The sequence below is a fragment of the Hyla sarda genome, chromosome 4 (genome assembly GCF_029499605.1).
Source record: "Hyla sarda isolate aHylSar1 chromosome 4, aHylSar1.hap1, whole genome shotgun sequence".
NCBI lineage: Eukaryota > Metazoa > Chordata > Amphibia > Anura > Hylidae > Hyla > Hyla sarda.
In genome coordinates, this window is record NC_079192.1 from 188918989 (window position 1) to 188941797 (window position 22809).

General features: G+C 41.1%; 1 protein-coding gene across 3 annotated transcripts in view; it reads right to left on the reverse strand.

The window, feature by feature from the left end:
- Positions 1 to 22809, reverse strand: part of IRF5 (interferon regulatory factor 5) — a 54540-nt gene that overhangs the window by 11785 nt on the left and 19946 nt on the right. For all 3 annotated transcript variants that reach the window (XM_056569317.1, XM_056569319.1, XM_056569318.1), the window contains exons 2-5: positions 5770 to 6020; positions 5215 to 5404; positions 5026 to 5066; positions 2757 to 2790 (exon numbers count right to left, since the gene is read on the reverse strand). In XM_056569317.1, coding sequence (XP_056425292.1) covers positions 2757 to 2790; positions 5026 to 5066; positions 5215 to 5404; positions 5770 to 5943 — 439 coding nt within the window. In that variant the 5' untranslated portion in view covers positions 5944 to 6020. The remainder of the gene's footprint in view (positions 1 to 2756; positions 2791 to 5025; positions 5067 to 5214; positions 5405 to 5769; positions 6021 to 22809) is intronic.

The window sequence follows — 22809 nt, forward strand, 5'->3', positions numbered from 1 at the left end:
ATTTGAAGGGCCTTCATATCAGAAATACCCCACAAATGTCCCCATTATAAAAACTGCACCCCTCAAAGTATTCAAAATGACATTCAGTAAGTGTGTTAACCCTTTAGGTGTTTCACAGAAATAGCAGCAAAGTTGAAGGAGAAAATTCAAAATCTTCATTTTTTACACTCGCATGTTCTTGTAGACCCAGTTTTTGAATTTTTACAAGGGTTGAACAGGAGAAAAAGCCCCCCAAAATTTGTAACCCAATTTCTCTCGAGTAAGGAAATACCTCATGTCTGTATGTCAAGTGTTTGGGGGGCGCAGTAGAGGGCTCAGAAGGGAAGGAGCGACAGTGGGATTTTGTAGAGTGAATTTTGCTGAAATGGTTTTTGGGGGGCATGTCGCATTTAGGAAGCCCCTATGGTGCCAGAACAGCAGAAAACCCCCACATGGCAAACCATTTTGGAAACTACACCCCTCAAGGCACGTAACAAGGGGTCCAGTGAGCCTTAACACCCCACAGGTGTTTGATGACTTTTCGTTAAAGCCAGATGTGTAAATAAAAGAAAAAAAAAAAAAAAAAAAAAGGGTAATGGGAGAAAATACCCCCCCAAAATTTTTGACCCAATCTCTTCTGAGTATGGAAATGCCCCATGTTAGGACGTAAAATGCTCTGCGGGCGAACTACAATGCTCAGAAGAGAAGGTGTCACATTTGGCTTTTGGAAAGCAAATTTTGCTGAAATGGTTTTGGGGGGGCATGTCACATTTAGGAAGCCCCTATGGTGCCAGAACAGCAAAAAAAAACAAAAAAAAGCCTGCGTACTATTTTGGAAACTACACCCCTGAAGGAACGTAACATGGGTTACAGGGAGCCTTAACGCCTCACAGGTGTATAACGACATTTTGTTAAAGTTGGATGTGTAACTGAAAAAAAAAAAATCACCAAATTTTACAGTTTTACAAGGGGTAATAGGAGAAAATGACCCCCCAAAATGTGTAACTCCATTTCTTCTGAGTATAAAAATACCCCATGTGTGGACGTCAAGTGCTCTGCTGGCGCACTACAATGCTCAGAAGAGAAGGAGCGTCATTGAGCTTTTGAAAAGAGAATTTGTTTGGAATAGAAGTCGGAAATTTATTAAGGGCTGCAGTGAATATTTACACCCCACTGGCGTTTAACAGATCTTTGGAACAGTGGGCTGTGCTAATTTTTTTAATACTTCCAGTACTTAAAATTCTTTTCTTTTTGGAACACAGAGCTCTCTGCTGAATCACGAGCACAGTGCTCTCTGTTGACATCTCTGTCCATTTTAAGAACTGTCCAGAGAAGGAGAAAATCCCCATAGCAAACATATGCTGCTCTGGACAGTTCCTAAAATGGACAGAGATATCAGCAGAGAGCACTGTGCTCGTGATTCAGCACTGAGAAAAGTAATCCAAATCAGCTTACTACATTTATTTTGTTAAAAAGTCTCTCCAAGTATGTGCTAACATGCACTTGTACTGCCTTTTTTAATTTTTGTACTAGCTGAGTACCCGGTGTTGCACGGTTTTTCCTTCCTAATCCTTGTTGGGGAGGAAAATCAACAAAAGGAGGAAGCTTTTTACTTCATATCCCATCCTTATATATTGTCGTCATATCCCAACCCCATATCCCGTCCTCATATATTGTCATCATATCCCAACCTCATATCCGACCTCCCATCCCGACCCGTAATATGTGTACCAGGTATTGAAATATCTCTAGCCGTACAGAAGTTATGTGGGAACATACATTTCCCATTGATTTGCATGGGAATTTAAACAAAAACCCCGACCCTCACAAATGGGGGTAGTTAAGGGTTAAATAAACTATCCTATATTTTAAGTGGACATATAAGTAACATGTGACCAAGTATTATCGAAATATCTCCAGCCGTTTGGAAGCTATGCAGTAACATATTTCCCATAGACTTGTATGGGACTTTAAACATAAACCCCGCCCCTTGCAAATGGGGGTGAGTAAGGGTTAAATCACCTATCCTATGTTTGTTGTTGACATATAAGTAACATGTTTGCCAAGTTTCATGTTAATATCTTTAGCGGTTTGGAGGGGTTATATTATATATATATATATATATATATATATAGATTTATTTGTTTATTTTCTACTAGCTGAGTACCCGGCGTTGCCCGGTTTTTCCTTCCTAATCCTTGTTGGGGAGGAAAATAAACAAAGGAGGAAACTTTTGACTTCATATCCCGACCTCCTATCCCGACCTCCTATCCCGTCCTCCTATCCCGTCCTCCTATCCCGTCCTCCTATCCCGTCCTCCTATCCCGTCCTCCTATCCCGTCCTCCTATCCCGTCCTCCTATCCCGACCTCCTATCCCGACCTCCTATCCCGACCTCCTATCCCGACCTCCTATCCCGTCCTCCTATCCCGTCCTCCTATCCCGTCCTCCTATCCCGACCTCCTATCCCGACCTCCTATCCCGACCTCCTATCCCGTCCTCCTATGTCGACCCGTAATATGTGTACCAGGTATTTGAAATATCTCCAGCCGTACGGAAGTTATGTGGGAACATACATTTCCCATTGATTTGCATGGGACTTTAAACAAAAACCCTAACCCTCACAAATGGGGGTAGTTAAGGGTTAAATTAACTATCCTATATTTTAAGTGGACATATCAGTAACATGTTACCAAGTATTATCGTAATATCTCCAGCCGTTTGGAAGTTATGTAGTAACATATTGAGTTGAGTTTTATATATATAGATTGCACTTACCACTAATATCCAGCGCTGGGAACATATGGTCAATCTGAAAAGGTAGACAATACACATTGGTAATATATACAGATATAACTATACATTTAAAATATATTTTATTTATATATATATATATATATATATATATATATATATATATATATATAGTGATAATTACTTTTTTTAATCTTAAGTCCTTACAAAAGGTTATCTGTATTAAAAATGCAAAGGATGAAACAGTAAGCAAGTAATTAGTCTAGTATGTACGGCTATGATGCCATCATTTGAATATCATAGACCAAATAATTAGGTACATGTGAACAAAGGCTTACCAACAGGACCACTGAAACAATAGGCAGCATTGTGCTGAGGACTATAACCAGGGCTTAGGTCCGGCAGGAACGCATGGGAACTGATTTCCTGCACTTTTGTCACAGCAGGAACACCGTTCCCATAATCAGGAGTCCTCCAGGACCAGTTCACACCCTTTTTTCCCCCCAGGACCCCTGACTAAAACATTAACTCTAGGATATGTGTCTAAAGTGCACCTATCATGAAAGTCTATTGCAGAACTACTACAGTGGAATCAACCCTGGAGCAAACCCCCTGCACATGTAGTGGTCCTGCTGATGACAACTGTAACAGTCCTTCTAACAAGTGGAAATGTCAACCTTGAGCTCTCATTGCACAGATAAGAACAGAAAAATGAATGGTACTAGGGGTGAGAGTATATGCTGTATGCCTCACCAACATGCAATTATGTAACCGGCCCAAAGTTGCCTACAAGATGGTATAGAGAGAGTAAATACCGTGTTTCCCCGAAAATAAACTCTACCCCGAAAGTAAGCCCTAGCAGGATTATGGGGTAGGGCTGCAATATATAAGCCCTACCCTGAAAATAAGACCTAGTCCAGGGGTAATCAGCTGGCGGACCGCGGTCCAGATCCGGACTGCGGCCGCCAGTAATGCCCGCAGACCCCACATGGCCACCACAGCAATTAGATCATTGTGCAAGTATTGTAGATGTGCACCATGTCTGTCTTCTACCTGAATTCCCACCACAGCAATGCCCGCAGACCCCCCCCCCCCCCCCCGGCCACAACAGTTCGGTAATGCCCGCAGACTCCACCCCCCCCCCCCCCCCCCGGCCACCCCAGTAATGCCCGCAGACTCCACTCCCACCTCGGCCACCACAGTAATTCCCGCAGAATAATGTAATGTGGGACGGTCCAAGCTATTTGGCCGCCAAATTGCAAGCTAAGTACCTCAATATTTCATTACTTCACAATTTTATACTTTCATTTACTACACCATAGCTGAATAGCTTCTCATGTTGTATCTATATACTCATGTTTTATCTATATCTTTGTGCTAGCAGTGTGCTGCTGTATTCTCCTGTTGCTATATTATATATATATATATATATATATATATATATATATATACACACATACACACATACATACATACACACACATACATACATATACACACACATATACACTCTCTCTATACCATCTTGTAGGCAACTTTGGGATGGTTACATAATTGCATGTTGGTGAGGCATACAGCATATACTCCTGCAGGCTCACCCAGTACCATTCATTGGGGGGAAGGTGGAGCTTTGCAGGACGCAGTTCTGCACCTCTTTCACCACGTACACAGTTCCCTCCTCGCCCCTCCCTCAGGAGATTGGACATAGATTAATACAGCTGTCAAAATCTCCTTCCAGGAGCGGGGCTGTGAAAATCTACATCCCTCCTCTCCTCCTGAGGGAGGGGCAAGGAGGGAGCCGTGTACAGGGCAAGGTAGGTGCAGAACTGTGTCCTGCCCATCTCTGCCTTCCCCTCACCCCTCCCCTCGCTGTATGTCCGGAAATCAGACATAGAATTCGGGGCCGACGTAAAGATGCATGGGGCGCAGTTCTGCACTTCACACAGGCCATCACTTGCGTCCAGCCAGGAAGGTGGGGGCCAGACTCTGCCAAGAATAGGGGATAAGTGTCTAAAAAGTTCCTTTCCCAGGGCTACCCTTTAATAAAGGATGTGTATAGAGAAACTTGTCAGTCACGCAGAGATTGCTGGGGAAAAGCAGGACAGCAGTTACCCAGTGAACACTTCTCCCAGCACTTATCAAAAAATGTCTTTTAACCACTGCATTGCTTAGAGTAAAAGATAGTTTAATGGAATCAGGGCCCCATTTGGTACATCATGCTGCACATGCTATGGCACCACAAATGTGCTGACATATAGGAAATACATGCATTTATGAAGTTCTACGCTGTTACCTCTTCCTCTTCATCACATCCAGTGTCATCCAGCAAGGGCTCTGCAAAAGCAATATAGGAGTAGTTACAGAATAGTAACCAGTATAACCACTTTATAATAAGAAGCAGGGAATGAGTGAGATACAATGTATATGAATGGAATTATTTACTATTATTTATATTATTATATAAATTTGCTATGACCCATGCCTTCATTTTGTCCTGGGAGATCACATAGCTGGTAGATCTTAAACGGTTGCATGGGCGTTTCTTTGGTGCCATCATATAGAAGCTTGAACTCTCTGCTCTTGTTTAGGGCACAGCGCAAATTTGCCTTCCATTTTGCAGGGTCAGGCTCATCTTTACCCTCTTGATATTTCCCAGTTTCCATGGCCCAAGCCTTTAGATAGAATGAACAGAGAGAGAATGTCAAGTTAACGGTCACCTGAAAACGGTAACATACTACATGAAGAGTGAATGCCATCCACAGCTTTCAGTAGTTCTGCTTTGAAAAGTTTCAGTTGTTTCTCATACTAAAGAGCCATCAGTGATAATGGGCATTTTTATGGCCTTTTACCTACAGTTCACATTATCCAATATCCAATCTATGATAAAAATGTTCTTTCAATTACACGGCCAATTGATAAGCTATAATCTGGTAATGTTCTATACATAAAACCAAGGGATTCTTTCACATAAAACCTGTAAATGCGGCACATACATCCAGTTCCTACTGATGGATTTTTTTTGCAGTGCAGCACAAACCTTAAATATTGTGTTTTCATCGTCTTGTGTTGGTATATGACGAGTTGCATGACGCCAGGGGATACGAAACATCTTGTGATCCTGATTTTCCCAATATAACCCTGGGTATTTTCCACTGTCCACCTGTGCCACCAACCATGGCTTAAGACGAATTCGTCGAGGGTGCAGGTTCATGTCCACGTGCCACTCTATGGGTTGTTATGAAGTCAGGATGGATATGGTGTATAACAGCCACATTATCATTTTGGGTCCTGAAAAACAACAGAATACATTCTGAGACTCTGCACATCCATTCATTTTTGTAATCTGAACAGGGCTGAAATGTTCTTTCTATATGCGCCTTTGCACAATTTTTTTTCCTGTTTAACTGGTTCTCAAATGCAAAATTAAACATTTTTTGGTGGTCTTCATTAAAATTTTCCTACGTATTTCATTCTGCAAAGTTTGTGTAATCTCTTCTCTAAGGCGACTGTCTTGCTGATTCTGACAAAAAGCCTCTGAGCCGGGTTCTAAACTTCCAACAGTTCTTAGTTTCTTCCTCCCTTTTCCAAGTAATAATGTATTACTGTAATTTAAATAAACTTGTGATTTGATCTCGACTGATCTAAACTTGGGACATGTCTGTGTGACATCAAAATGTTATTAATATGACATTAACACTTTGATGTGCACAAAACCTTAGACTAAAGTCAACTGAAATTACCACCTTCAATGGGTTCGGCTTCCTGACTCTCTCGACTCTCAAATGACAGATGTTGGCAATGGAGACAAGCTATGGGGCTGTTGGTTTTGTACTGTCTGACCCTATTGTTCTGGAAGAAATAAGCCACCAGAGGGGCCATTCTTCATCAATGGAAACCTCAAGGCCACTGGATATGCGAAATTTCTACATGATGATGCGTTTCCCTCTTTATGCACTGAAGCTGGCACGTTCCCTGAGTTATTCCAGCAAGATGGTGACCACCACATTATGGGTGTCAGGTCCGAGCATTCCTAGATGAACAGTTTCCTGGAAAGTGGATTGGTCGTCGTGGGCCAGTTGAATGGCCCCCAAGGTCTCCCGATCTGACCCCCTTAGACTTTTATCTTTGGGGTCATCTGAAGGCAATTGTCTATGCTGTGAAGATGCGAGAAGTGATGCACCTGAAACTACGGATACTGGAAGCCTGTGCTAGCATTTCTCCTGCGGTGTTGCTATCTGTGTGTGAAGAGTGGGAGAAGAGGGTTGCATTGACAATCCAACACAATGGGCAGCACATTAAACATTTTATAAGTGGTCAGAAACTTGTAAATAACTCATGAAAGAATAAAGTTACGTTAAAACCAAGCACATCATTGTTTTTCTTGTGAAATTCCCAATAAGTTTGATGTGTCACATGACCCTCTTCCTATTGAAAAAACAAAAGTTGGATTCAAAATGGATGACTTCAAAATGGCCACCATGGTCACCACCCATCTTGAAAAGTTTCCCCCCTCACATATACTAATGTGGCCCACCCTGTAGAAAGCGCACATGGAATAGTTTCATCATGAGCTTTCTGGGGATTCCCATTGTGCAGACCAACAGTAATGAAATTGCATTTACTCCTATTGTAAGCTTCAAAAACTTGATTTGATTCTTTACTTTTTCCTGATGAGTGACTACAGAATATTTCCTTCTTGTTCTTGCTAGTTTTTATGACATAACACTTTTGGATCTCCAGAATCTACAATTGTGTAAGCTTTTATTGCTATGACAGGTATACTCCATCAGGGATGTGGAAATTGTATCGCCCGACGCCTGGGACATGCAGTTCCGGGTGCCGGGCAGGTGAATTCTTCAGGCATTTGGCCCTGCTTTGGGCTAGCAGAGCCTGAGGAATTCACATATAATAGGGCAATCATTCTCGCCCCGTCACTAAATTCCTATAGACTGCAGCTGTATGCTGCAGCCTATAGCAAGTTGCGCAGGACGTCAACGTCCCAGCGTGGGTGCGTACAATGACTCAGGGAGTATAATTGTTTAAATAGGAGCCCTACCGAATGGGGGTGATATCTATCTGGGGGCCAGCCTATCTCCACTGGGGGAGCTCTACCTAATGGGGGGTCATTTCTATCTGGGGCTCTGTCATGGAGCCCTACCTATTTATTGGGGGGGAACTATCTATTTATTGGGACTGACTTACTTATCAGGGGCCCTATCCACCTAATGGGGTGACATACTGGTCTGCCTATTCATTTTCTATCAAGACCTTATTAACAGACTATTTTGGTTGAAATTATTTTATGTACCAGGACAAGTGGATCGTCATGAGGGACAAATAGATCGTGCTCCGTTTTAGTCCCTTGGACAAGTATTTATTTATTTTATTTCCACACCCCTGCTCTATACATTAATGAACGATTATCTCTATGTGTCAGTATTGATGTTTTCCCAACAAGTACAATCATTATTTAGCCACACTTTATGTCAAAACTATAAAGGCCGAGGACACATCACAATCAGTAAAATAGGGGGTCACTAGTCCCCCATTCCTCTTGGACATGGTTGTGCACTGGTTCTTATGATCAGTGGGAATCCCAGCATACATGTTTTACCTTCTGTGAAATGAATAAAATAAAGATGTTCATAAAAGGAGTTAACCTAGTGGAAATAAAGCCTCCCATTGTAAAGGATCCCCAAAACAGAGGGAACGGGTACCTATGCTCATTGGAGGAAAGCTACTGATAGGAGTTCCCTTCCTTACCTTTGCCAGGTGCAAGGCTTAAAGGGGTATTCCGGCTTTATACATCTTATCCCCTATCAATAGGATAGGACATAAGATGTATGCTCGCAGGGGTCCCACAGCTGGCATTCTGTGTCGGGTGCTGCCTCCGAGATGGGGACGGGACGTCATGGCCATGCCCCCTAGTGATGTCATATCATGCCCCCTCCAGTCCCCGTCTCTGAGGCAGCAACCTGCACAGAATGTGGAGGGCTGCACAGAGATCGGAGGGGGGTCACCAGCGGCGGGACCCCTGCAATCATACATCTTATCCCCTATTCTTTGAATGGGGATAAGATGTATAATGCCGGAATACTCCTTTAACCTGCCAACCTACAGTTCAGCTGTGGGATTCACTAAAAGCAGGATCAAAATAACTTAACCCCTTAATTACTCAGGGGTTTTCCGTTTTTGCACTTTCGTTTTTTCCTCCTTACCTTTAAAAAATCATAACTCTTAAAATTTTGCACCTAAAAATCCATATGATGTCTTATTTTTTGTGCCACCAATATTACTTTGTAATGACATCAGTCATTTTACCCAAACATCTATGACGAAACGACGAGAAATCATTGTGCGACAAAATTAAAGAAAAAACACCATTGTAACTTTTGGGGGCTTCTGTTTCTACACTTACAATTTTCGGTAAAAATTACACCACCTCTTTATTTTGTAGGTCCATACGATTAGGATACCCTACTTATGTAGGTTTGATATTGTCGTACTTCTGGAAAAAATCATAATTACATGCAGGAAAATGTATACGTTTAAAATTGTCATCTTCTGACCCCTATAACTTTTATTTTTGCGTGTATGGGGTGGTATGAGGGCTAATTTTTTGTGCCGTGATCTTAAGTTTTTAGCGGTACCATTTTTGTATTGATCTGACTTTTTGATTGCTTTTTATTCATTTTTTCATGATATAAAAAGTGACCAAAAATGCACTATTTTGGACTTTGGGAAATGGGAAAAGGGGGTGATTCAAACTTTTATTAGGGAAGGGGTTAAATAATCTTTATTAACTTTTTTTTGCAGTGTTATAGCTCCCATAGGGGGCTATAACACTGCACACACTGATCTTTTACATTGATCACTGGTTTCTCATAGGAAACCATTGATCGATGATTCTGCCACTTGACTGCTCATGCCTCGATCTCAGGCACTGAGCAGTCATTCGGCGATCGGATACCAGGTGGCAGGTAAGGGGACCCTCCTGCTGTCCTACTTCTGGAAAAAAAAATCATAACTACATGCACGAAAATTAATATGTTTAAAATTGTCATCTTATGACCCCTATAACTTTTTTATTTTTCCGCGTTTGGGGCGGTATGGGGGCTCATTTTTTGCGCCGTGATCTGACGTTTTTAGTGGTAACATTTTTGTATTGTTCTGACTTTTTGATAGCTTTTTATTCATTTTTTCATTATATAAAAAGGGACCAAAAATACGCTATATTGGACTATGGAATTATTTTGCGCGTACGCCATTGACTGTGCGGTTTAATTAACTTTTTATTTTTATAATTCAGACATTTCCGCACATGTTGATACCACGTTTATTTTTATTTACAGTTTTTTTAAATGGTAAAAGGGGGGTGATTCAAACTTTTATTAGATAAAAACTTTTTTTTTCACTTTTTTTTTTTTGCAATGTTATAGCTCCCATAGGGCGCTATAACACTGCACACACTGATCTTTTACATTGATCATTGTTATCCCATAGGATAACATTGATAAATGATTCTGCAGCTTGACTGCTCATTCCTGGATCTCAGGTACTAAGCAGTCATTCGGTGATCTGACACGCAGGAGGCAGGTAGGGGCCCTCCTTGTGTTCCAGCTGTTCGGGACGCCGCAATTTCACCACGGCGGTCCTGAACAGCCAACTGAGCTAGCCGGGGTACTTTACTTTTACTGTATACTACAGAGTAAAGTCTTTTCTTTTTGGATTTCTTTTCTGTTAAGACCACAGTGCTCTCTGCTGACACCTCTGTTCATTTTAGAAACTGTTTTCTTTAGTTTAGAGTTGCACACACGGCTTTGTTTCTTTAATTTCCAAATCTGTTAAACTTTCTGGCACCAGCTGATAAAATAAAAAAAAATAAAAAAAAAGGTTTTCCACCAGAGTACCCCTTTAACTTCACTAAAGAGGCCATACTCACAGGTTACTAGTGCAAAAGCAGGTTCACAATTATGCAGATCAGCCACAATTCTATATGAAGAAGGTTGCACAGGAGCAAAATACTGATATTAACTACTTACAAGCTTATTATTCATGAAGGGGTCTATTGCACCAGTATGGCCTATTTTCATATAGCAGTGGGCACTGTTCTGCAACTAAACTAGTAACATCTAAAACATGCCTGCCATGAGTCTGACATGTCTTATGACTCCTTTTTGGTTTCTGCATAGTATGATGATATCTTACATATGCTTTTAAGAAGTTTTTATGAATGAAATGTAAATGTCACCAGATGAACACAAAGCAATGGAGTTATGCATCAGGGCAGAAGAGTAGTATGCTTATTCAGTTCTGAAGGTTATAAATAATGTAGGTATGTATTTTTATGAGCATTAACAACCCTCCTTCCCTGCTAACACAAGATTAAAGAACAGAACGGCTACGTGGGCTAGAAATCTCTTACAGATGAGATGGATACCATGAATGCACACCACACAGTATTCAGGACCAGCACACCAGTAAAAAGGGACTTTACCACCATATTTATACAAATTATCTGCACACTAAAAAGGAAATGAGAAGGGAATTTTAAGACTGTGAAACTAAACCTCCTTGATTTAAAACCACACTTCCCAGCAAGAGTCATGTGATGAATCATTACAGGCAAAATGTTCCCTCCACTGTAACAAAACATGTAGACACAAGATATAGAACCAAGATGCAGACCTCGTACAAAATCTAAAGTACTTACAGTCTTGGACTCAAGGTATACTGAAGTTAAGTCTATTCGATAACACTATATATAAATCCTATGAACTATAAATGAGTCCCATGAGCAATGTACGGGGTCATCTCTGAGGAGTTCATCTGGATGCAGTGCTTTAGCAAAATTACAACGCAGCCATGTTGGACCCAAAAAGTCTGTCGAAACAATTCAGTTACATTATCTCAGGAACATATGTCCATTTGGGGTTTATAAAGTTTTTTTTTCTAGTGTACGATCTACCATACAAAAGTTTGAAGGTAATAATATTAAATAATGCAAGAATATTCACTAACTGTGGTTGAGACTCAAAAAAGGTGCAGTGATGAGGCTCTGCTCTTTTTCTGCAAAGAGGCATCATAAGAAATGTAGTCCGTATTAGGAAATCATATCATGGGGAAAAATGGGAACCATGATGGCCGACAAGCCATACATACCACATCAACAAAAATATGTGTATATATATAAAAAAAAAAGCCTCTAAATTTATTAGTTTAAAATAGCCTATGCTGCACTTAATAGGCTTAAATGATAACTTTCTCTCTTTACACACAGGGAAAGGAGAGTCAGCCCTGGCTGGCGAGGTGGAGTCCCAATTACAAGTAACCTCATTTTGGGCAGCTTTCTCTAAAATGGCAACAAGTTTCAGAATAAATCATAGTTCACTGTATTATCAAACCTTGACCCTGTTTCATGCTGCCTGTGGTTCAAGTGGGACAAAACATTAGGACCCCCACTCATGAGAAAAGTGTCCCCATGTTCTCCAATTGTAGAGAGCTGTGGTTGAGCTGCTGCTCCATTCTAGGTACATCTGAAAAAACCCAAGTGGACTGTCTACTGTGATACCCACTACACACGCCCAAAAACACCATGTTGTTCATATGGCATTGTTTAGTTTTGTATACTCTATACATCCATTTTTCTGGTGTTTTTTAATCTGATAGAGAAGCCTATGGGAAAAATACCAGGTAAAATTAAAAGCAAAAAAAAAAAAAAAAATACATTAGTCCCAAAAACACACTAGATATGTAGACTTTTGAATATTCAACAATAACTATATCCAGATACTACAAATGGTATTTCGTAGTTTGCAGAGCAGCCCGAGACATTACATCACTAGTTAGGCGTTTAGAGGAAGCCTGCCATAGCTTCAATGGGTGAGGTCACCGATGGGTGGGAGGAAGATCATTCTGCAAGGAATTGTGGTTTTGCAACAGCTGGAGGCACCCTGGTCAGAAAACACTGGTCTATTGTTTGGAAGGCATCACAGGTGTGTTTCAGTGAGTTGGAGGGAGAAAAGTTACAAACAAGGAATCATGGGACTTGTAATTTGAGGACACGACAGCTAGCCACAGTGTTAAGGTAATCTCACAATATAGCCATTTAGCCCCAAGACAAGCGCAGATGCTTCCTAAGCATGTCCATTACTGTCTGCCAGGTACGTACTAAAATCACCTTGGATAAGCCCTTTAAAACCAGAGACAAGTGGACTGAATAATGTTGTTTATCTCATTACAATGGAGTCTGTCCAAAGGTGGAATATATTAGGCAGCAAGTAAACAGTCAGCTCTTGACACACTGGTGTTGAAGCCAAACAAAACAAAAAAAAAGGCAAGCTGAGTGCCTTTCATAATGGCCAAATTGTGATGTCTATGCATAGAACAAACCAAAATAGGATCTCTTACCTGGATACAACTACCGGACAGCACCGCGGATATAGAAGAACACCTATACAACTAATTGAGGAAAACATAACGGCGGTCTGACCGGTAACGTACCTTAACTTAGAAAATAAGTGATAGCATTGAAATAACATTGAATAGTGTACCATATATTTAATACTACAGAGAAACTTGCCGCAACCTATATGTATAACTAGGGATTTTTTATGCAGCATGCGAAAATAACCCATTATACAAAGGAATATAACAACAAAAAGGATTACCACAATTTAACACTTTAATCTATAAAACACAGTATATCCACAATAGATCAGGAACAAATGTATAACTGTCTTGGATGTATATGATTATTGGAAAGTATATATCTAAACATATAAACTCAAATTTTCTTTAGCTAACCTTAATACAGGAGGGAATTTTCAGTATACTACTCAAGCAATACCAGATGACATCTTTCTATACAGGTAGGATATAGTTATACTATATCATATATTTTTACAAATCCGTACCAGCGCAAACTATATACAATTATTTATAGCTTTGCCTAATATACAAATCTGTTTAACTTTCTGGAACCAGTTGATAAAAAAAAAAAAAAAAAAAAAAAAAATATGGAGTGCCCCTTTAACCCCTTAAGGACTCAGACCATTTTGGCCTTAAGGACTCAGACAATTTAATTTTTACGTTTTCGTTTTTTCCTCCTCGCCTTCTAAAAATCATAACTTTTTTATATTTTCATCGCCAGACTAGTATGAGGGCTTGTTTTTTGCATGACCAGTTGTCCCTTGTAACGACACCACTCATTATATCATAAAATTTATGGCGCAACCAAAAAACCCTATTTTTGTGAGGAAATTAAAAAGAAAAATGCAATTTTGCTAATTTTGGAAGGTTTCGTTTTCACGCCGTACAATTTACGGTAAAAATGACGTGTGTTCTTTATTCTGAGGGTCAATACGATTAAAATGATACCCATTATTACGTACTTTTATATTATTGTTGTGCTTAAAAAAAAAAATCACAAACTTTTTAACCAAATTAGTACATTTATAATCCCTTTATTTTGATGACCTATAATATTTTCATTTTTCCGTACAAGCGGCGGTATGAGGGCTCATTTTTTGCGCCATGATCTGTACTTTTTTTTTTAATACCACATTTGCACATAAAAAACTTTTAATACATTTTTTATAATTTTTTTTTTATAAAATGTATTAAAAAAGTAGCAATTTTGGATTTTTTTTTTTTTTTTACCAAATACGTCTATTAAATTTATTTTTTACGCTTTTTGGGGGTAAAATAGGAAAAAACGGACGTTTTACTTTTTTAATGGGGGAGGGGATTTTTCACTTTTTTTTTTACTTTAAATTTTACATTTTTTTTTTTTACACTTGAATAGTCTCCATAGGGGACTATTCATAGCAATACCATGATTGCTAATACTGATCTGCTCTATGTATAGGACATAGAACAGACCAGTGTTATCGGTCATCTTCTGCTCTGGTCTGCTCGATCACAGACCAGAGCAGGAGACGCCGGGAGCCGGAAGGAGGAAGGTGAGGGGACCTCCGTGCGGCGTTCTGAATGATCGGATCCCCGCAGCAGCGCTGCGGGCGATCAGATCATTCATTGAAATCGCGTACTGCCGCAGATGCTGGATCTGTATTGATCCCGGCTTCTGAGGGGTTAATGGCGGACACCCGTGAGATCGCATGACACGCATCGGATCGCATGACACGGGCATCGCTCCGATGCCCGCTGTTATGTACAGGACGTAAATGTACGTCCTGGTGCGTTAAGTACCACCGCACCAGGACGTACATTTACGTCCTGCGTCCTTAAGGGGTTAAAGACATATGAAGGGGATATCCAGGTATTAAAACGTATCCCCTATACACAGAACAGGGCCTGACTCTCCCCGGTGAACCCTCCAGCCCTCATCTTCTGAGACATACTCAGTGAGGTGGAACACCATTGTGGCCAGTGATTGGCTGAGTGGGTCGTAACTGCTGAGACAAGTACGTCTCAGAAGGTGGGCAGAGTCGGACTCTGTTCTATAGATAGGGGATATATTTTGAATAGTTGGAAAACTCCTTTAAATCTTTAACAGACTACAGCTGCTAGAGACAACTCTGGGCAATTTGAGTAGCTGAGTCAGTCTGCCTAGAGAGAGGCTGGCTGTGAGGAACCACGACTGGTAATCCTAAAGTTGGCAGGCCTCTTCCTGGGACAATTGCCATTTGTGTGAGGTAACACATTTGAAGTTTTGTATTACTGGGTGGCTGATAGTAGGTCACCTGTACAGTGAGGGCAATGGAAATGTGCAGCTACTGCTGAACAAGCAGGTTTTGTTCTGTGTTATACCAGAGTGAACAATGCTGTATTTTGTGTTTGGGCAATAAAGAGCAGGAGGAACCCTGCATTTGAACTGTGCCATTTACAGTTAAATCCAGAAGTTTACATACACTATATAAAAAGACACATTTGCATGTTTTTCTCCCTATCTGACACGAAATCAGAAGAAATCTTTCCTGTTTTAGGTCAATTAGGATGAGAGAGCGAGAGCGTGAGAGAGAGAACATGGCGCGGCGTAATGACGAGTGACGTCACTCGTCATTGCTTCTCGCAGCGCATAGCAACGACGCCACACTGGAGGCCAGAAGCAGGGGGGACCCGACCCCGGCAACAGGTAATTATACAACCGGGGATGGGGGAGGCAACGGGGCAGCGGCGCCGGCAATGGGTCCCGCTGCCCCTTCTCTCCCCCTGGATATCAGTGCCGCTGCCCCATTGCCGGCTCTGCTTCTCTACCCCTGGCTATCGGCGAAAGCAATGGGGCAGCGGCACGGATATCCAGGGGGAGAGAAGGGGCAGCGGCGCCGATAGCCAGGGGGTGAGAAGCGGCGGCAGCAGGGCTGTAGACCCCAGGACAGGCAGGGGCAGAGAAGCCGGCAGCGACGGCAGGTCTCTGCACCTGCAAAAGCCGCTACAGTTCATTGATTTAAAGCGCCCGCTTTAAATCATTGAACTGCAGCGGCTTATCGGCGTATAACACGCAGGTAGACTTTAGGCAAAAAATTTTAGCCTAAAAAAAATGCGTAACTTATGACAAGTATGATCATGTATAAAAATTATTTTATTGAAATATATAGTTTAAAAAATACATATATGTATATCTGAAATCACAGAATCAATTCATAAAAGGGTAGTATAAAATAAAGAATATATATATATATATATATATATATATATATATATATATATAAAAGAATAAAATATAGGGTCGGAGCTGTGGAGGTGGACTGGGGTGAGTCCTGTGCCAGCCTATATCAAACGGTCTTTCTTTGTATATCATTTTTTGCTGCTAGTCACTACTCAAATTTGCTGCTATCTATCTGCTGCTCTCCATATTATTGCTGCTATTTGCCTGTTGGCTGTTATTGCTTATTGTTAGCACCATACTGGGTGACCCAGGTAATATTCTTCTTGTTTTGGGTTGCATGTTCAGGTCCTTGCCCACTTCACTTGCACGGTAATTTTTGCACTTGTTGTAACTCACTTGAGTGTTGTGCTTTACTTACCGTATATACTCGAGTATAAGCCGACCAGAGTATAAGCCGAGGCCCCTAATTTCAACCCAAAATCCCAGGAAACGTTATTGACTCGAGTATAAGCCTAGGGTGGGAAATACATCATCCCCCCTGTCATCATTCAGACCCCCGTCATTAACATCCTCATCATCATCACCGCCTGTTATCATCCAGACCCTCATCATCATCATCACCTGTCATCATCCCCTTGTCATCATCCCACACCCCCCTTCACCATCCCCTTGTAATCATCCCACACCCCCCCTTCATCATCCCCTTGTCATCATCCCCACTCCCCTTCATCATCCCACACCCCCCCTTCATCATCCTCTTGTCATCATCATCCTCTTGTCATCATCCGCCCTCAGTGGTCTTCAACCTGCCTACCTCCAGAGGTTTCAAAACTACAACTCCCAGCAAGCCCGGGCAGCCATCGGCTGTCCGGGCTTGCTGGGAGTTGTAGTTTTGAAACCTCTGGAGGTCCGCAGGTTGAAGACCACTGCGGCCTTCGACATCATCCAGCCCCCTCTCACCCCCTTTAGTTCTGTACAGTACTCGCCTTCGCTCGGCGCTGGTCCGGTGCAGCTGGACTGTCCGTTGGGGAGGTCGTCCGGTAGGATAGTGGTTCCGGGCTGCTATCTTCACCGGGGGCGCCTCTTCTCCGCACTTCGGGCCCAGAATAGAGGCGTTGCCTTGACGATGACGCAGAAGTACGTTGGTAATGAACGTACCTCTGTGTCGTCGTCAAGGCAACGTGACTATTCTGGGGCCGGGCCCGAAGCGCTTAGAAGAGGCCCCGGTGAAGATAGCAGCCCGAAACCACTATCCCACCGGACGACCTCCTCTCCGGACAGTCCTGCAGCACCGGACCAGCGCCGAGCGGAGGTGAGTACTGTACAGAACTAAAGGGGGTGAGAGGGGGCTGGATGATGTCGAAGGCCGCAGTGGTCTTCAACCTGCGGACCTCCGGAGGTTTCAAAACTACAACTCCCAGCAAGCCCGGACAGCCGATGGCTGCCCGGGCTTGCTGAGAGTTGTAGTTTTGAAACCTGTGGAGGTCCGCAGGTTGAAGACCACTGCGGGTGGAGAGTTCACTCGAGTATAAGCCGAGGGGGGTGTTTTCAGCACGAAAAATCGTGCTGAAAAACTCGGCTTATACTCGAGTATATACGGTATATATTTATATTTTTTTCTGCCTTGGTTATTAATTAATAATTTTATCACATATATTTGTTTGTCCTCACTGGCCGTTGCGTGGTATTTAATTCCACAAGTATTGCACATTTTGTTTGCGCATATCCTGCACGACGCCCCCCCCCTTTTTCCCTTACCTTGTGCATGCAACCCCTGTAGATATTAATTTATTTATAATCATCAATTTATTTATTTATAACCATTAATTGCAGCTCACTATTAGCGCCGTGACTTCACAAGAAACTTTTATCTCTTTACCTATTCTATTGGCATACAGGCTTTCTCACCCCAGTATCCACCCTATATTTTATTCATATTATATTATATATATATATATATATATATATATATATATATATATATATATATATATATATTCTTTATTTTTATACTACCCTTTATGAATTGATTCTGTGATTTCAGATATACATATTTGTATTTTTTAAACTATATATTTCAATAAAATCATTTCTATACATGATCTTACTTGTCATAAGTTACTTCCAACTGGGGTATATTCACCATTTTGTTGTGTGGTCTTCCACACCTGTAGGTTGTTGTTTTAGTTGCTCTTTTAATGAATAATAAACCCCCTACCCTATCTATATTATATTATTCTATTTTGAGCCCTTGAGGAAAGTCTTTTTCGGTTACATAAAAAAAAAATGCGTGTTATACGCCGATAAATACGGTAACCTCCTGCAGCAAAACAACCCCACAACATGATCATGATCTCCCTCTCCCTCTCATGGCTAATTGCGCGCAGCACTGATCGTGGTGCCGCACGCTATTAACCCTTTAATAACCCTAAAGTGAAAGTAAATCCCTGCCGATTAGCTCAGGGGGCTGTTCGGGATCGCCGCTGCAAGACAACAGCTGTAGGACATGAGGAGGGTCTCCTACCTTGCCTCCTGGTGTCCGATCGCCGAATGACTGCTCAGTGCCTGAGATACAGGCATGAGCAGTCAAGCGGCAGGACCATTGATCACTGGTTTCCTATGAGAAACCAAAGATCAGTGTGTGCAGTGTTATAATCCCCTATGGGAGCTATAACATTGCAAAAAAAAAAAAAAGTGAAAAAACAAGTTGGTTCTAGACTAGAGGGTCAGCAGTGAAAACCAGCCAGAAAACTGCTAATAAATTTTTATAAGATGCCTCGTGAGCATGTTTTGTAGCCTCACCATCGATTTTTATATATTTCTTCAGCTACGGGGACATAATATAGACTATATATAATTTATTCTTGCAAAGAAATTATTCCGATCCAATTAAAACTGAATTTCTGTTTGCACAATAGTTCAAAAAGTTTACAGTCTGTGATTCATTTTAAAGGGGTACTCCGGTGAAAACCGTTTTTCTTTTAAATCAACTGGTGGCAGAAAGTTAAACATATTTGTAAATTACTTCTATTAAAAAATCTTAATCCTTCCTGTACTTATTAGCTGCTGAATACTACAGAGGAAATTCTTTTTTTCTTGGAATGCTCTCTGATGACATCACAAGCACAGTTCTCTCTGCTGACGTTATTATAATAATAACGCTTAATTTATTGTTGTCCTTTGTGGGATTTGAACCACTGAGCCACCATGCTGCCCTTAGCATACATCTGCTATGCATGGTTGCTAAAATGGACAGAGATGTCAGCAGAGAGCACTGTGCTCGTGATGTCATCAGTGTTCCAAAAAGAAAGGAATTTCCTCTGTAGCATTCAGCAGCTAATAAGTACTGGAAGGATTAAGATTTTTTAATAGAAGTAATTTACAAATATGTTTAACTTTCTGCCACCAGTTGATTTAAAAGAAAAAAGGTTTTCACCGGAGTACCCCTTTAACCTCTTAAGGACCAAGGACGTACCGGTACGTCCTGAGTCCTTTCCCTTTCTATAATGCGGGGCCACGCCCCTTACAACGGCCGGGACCCATGGCTAATTGCGCGCAGCACTGATTGTGGTGCCGCGCGCTATTAACCCTTTAATAACCCTAAAGTGAAAGTAAATCACTGCCGATTAGCACATATGTTTATGTTAAAAATAAACATATGTGGTATCGCCGCATGCAGAAGTGTCCGAATTATAAAAATATATCATTATTTAAACCGCACAATCAATGGTGTACGCGCCAAAAAATCCCAAAGTCCAAAATTGTGTATTTTTGGTCACTTTTTATATCATAAAAAAATAAATAAAAAGCGATCAATAATTCTGATCAATACAAAAATGGTACCGCTAAAAATTTCAGATCATGGTGCAAAAAATGAGTCCTCATACTGCCCCATATGCGGAAAAATAAAAAAGTTATAGGGGTCAGAAGATGACAATTTTAAAACGTATAACTTCCTGCTTGTAGTTATGATTTTTTTCAGAAGTACGAAAAAAATCAAACCTATATAAGTAGGGTATCATTTTAATTGTATGGTCCATACAATTAAAAGGATACCCTACTTATATAGGTTTGAAAAAAGGGAATGTGTCATTTTTACCGAAAAAGAAACGTAGAAACAAAGCGTAGAAACAAAAGCCCCCAAAATTACAAAATGGCGTTTTTTTCTTCAATTTTGTCTCACAATGATTTTTTTTCCGTTTGGCCATAGATTTTTGGGTAAAATGACTGACGTCATTACAAAGTAAAATTGGTGGTGCCATCATATGGATTATTAGGTGCCAAATTGAAAGAGTTATGATTTTTTAAAGGTAAGGAAGAAAAAACGAAAGTGCAAAAATGGAAAAAAACGCTGGTCCTTAAGGGGTTTATAGTGTTCTATGATTAAATCCATAACAAAACACCTGAATAGACGTTTGGTTTTATCCCAGAATAGGACGTTTGGTTTTATCCCAGAATAGAACGTTTGGTTTTATCCCAGACAACTTACAATACCTGAAAGGACAAATAGAAAAACGGGATGCCCCTATTCTGGGCATCTTATCGTTGTTATGCCTCTATGCTATTGGTCCAAGCTAGTCAAGGACCCAGGTGCCAGTGTCTACAAAGTAAAAGACATTGTGCAATGTTACTGTGCCATAAAATAAGCACAACCCCTCCTTAAAAATCAAACAGATCCTCAATAAATTGTCTTTAATGAGAATGTGTCACCATAATTCCTTAGACACTCCAAAAAACACATCTCAAGATGTTTACATTTCCATTCAACCATTTCCAGGAAATCTGAGAGCCAACCAAGTTTACACGTAACAGATTTGCAGGCAGAATATTTCTGTGCAGAAAGAACATTGATTTGTTGACTGAATGAAAAATAAAAACTGCAAACATATCCTATAGTGGTGGATTTAGTGGAGAGTACGGCAGATATCCAGAAAAATCTACAAGTCAATATACAGTTTCAAAAAACACTATATTCATCTACCAATCTCCTGATGCGCTTGTGGCACACCATGGTTCTGGTACCCTGCTGATCTCTGTATATCAGGCTTCCAATGATGCCATTTTTTTATATCCACACTTAACCACAGCAGTCACATGGGTCAACACGTCATCACTGGAGGCCAGTGATCAAAAGGCGATCAGAGAAGCAGTGCCATTGGCATACCACAGGGTCAGCAAGCAAATACAGTCATGGCCGTAAATGTTGGCACCCATGAAATTTTTCAAGAAAATGAAGTATTTCTCACAGAAAATGATTGCAGTAAAACATGTTTTGCTATACACATGTTTATTACCTTTGTGTGTATTGGAACTAAACCAAAAAAGGGAAAAAAACAAGCAAATTGGACATAACGTCACACCAAACTCCAAAAATGGGCTGGACAAAATAATTGGCATCCTTAACTTAATATTTGGCTGCACACCCTTTGGAAAAAATAACTGAAATCAGTCGCTTCCTATAACCATCAATAAGCTTCTTACACCTCTCAGCCGGAATGTTGGACTACTCTTCCTTTGCAAACTGCTCCAGGTCTCTGTTATTGGAAGGGCGCCTTTTCCCAACAGCAATTTTACGATCTCTCCACAGGTGTTCAATGGGATTTAGATCTGGACTCATTGCTGGCCACTTCAGAACTCTCCAGCGCTTTATTGCCATCCATTTCTGGGTGCTTTTTGTCCTGCTGGAAGACCCAAGATCTCTGATGCAAACCCAGCTTTCTGACACTGGGCTGTACAGTGCGACCCAAAATCTGTTGGTAATCCTCAGATTCCATAATGCCTTGCACACATTCAAGGCATCCAGTGCCAGAGGCAGCAAAACAACCTCAAAACATCATTGAACCTCCACCATATTTCACTGTAGGTACTGTGTTCTTTATTTGTAGGCCTCATTCTGTTTTTGGTAAACAGTAGAATGACGTGCTTTACCAAAAAGCTCTCTCTCTTGGTCTCATCTGTCCACAAGACGTTTTCCCAGAAGGATTTTGGCTTACTCAAGTTCATTTTGGCAAAATGTAGTCTTGCTTTTTTATGTCTCTGTGTCAGCAGTGGGGTCCTCCTGGGTCTCCTGCCATAGCGTTTCATTTAATTTAAATGTTGACAGTTCGCGCTGACACTGATGCCCCCTGAGCCTGCAGGACAGCTTGAATATCTTTGGAACTTGTTTGGGGCTGCTTATCCGCCATCCGGACTATCCTGCGTTTACACCTTTCATAAATTTTTCTCTTCCGTCCATGCCCAGGGAGATTAGCTACAGTGCCATGGGTTGCAAACTTCTTGATAATGTTGCGCACTGGCAATGTTGCGCACTGATAATGTTGCACAAGGGCAAATCTAGATCTCTGGAAATGGACTTCTCTTCTCTTTCTGTTGTTCATGCTTAGTGTGGCACACACAGACACACAATGCAAAGACTAAGTGAACTTCTCTCCTTTTTATCTGCTTTCAGGAGTGATTTTTATATTGCCCACACTTGTTACTTGCTCCAGGTGAGTTTAAAGGTGCATC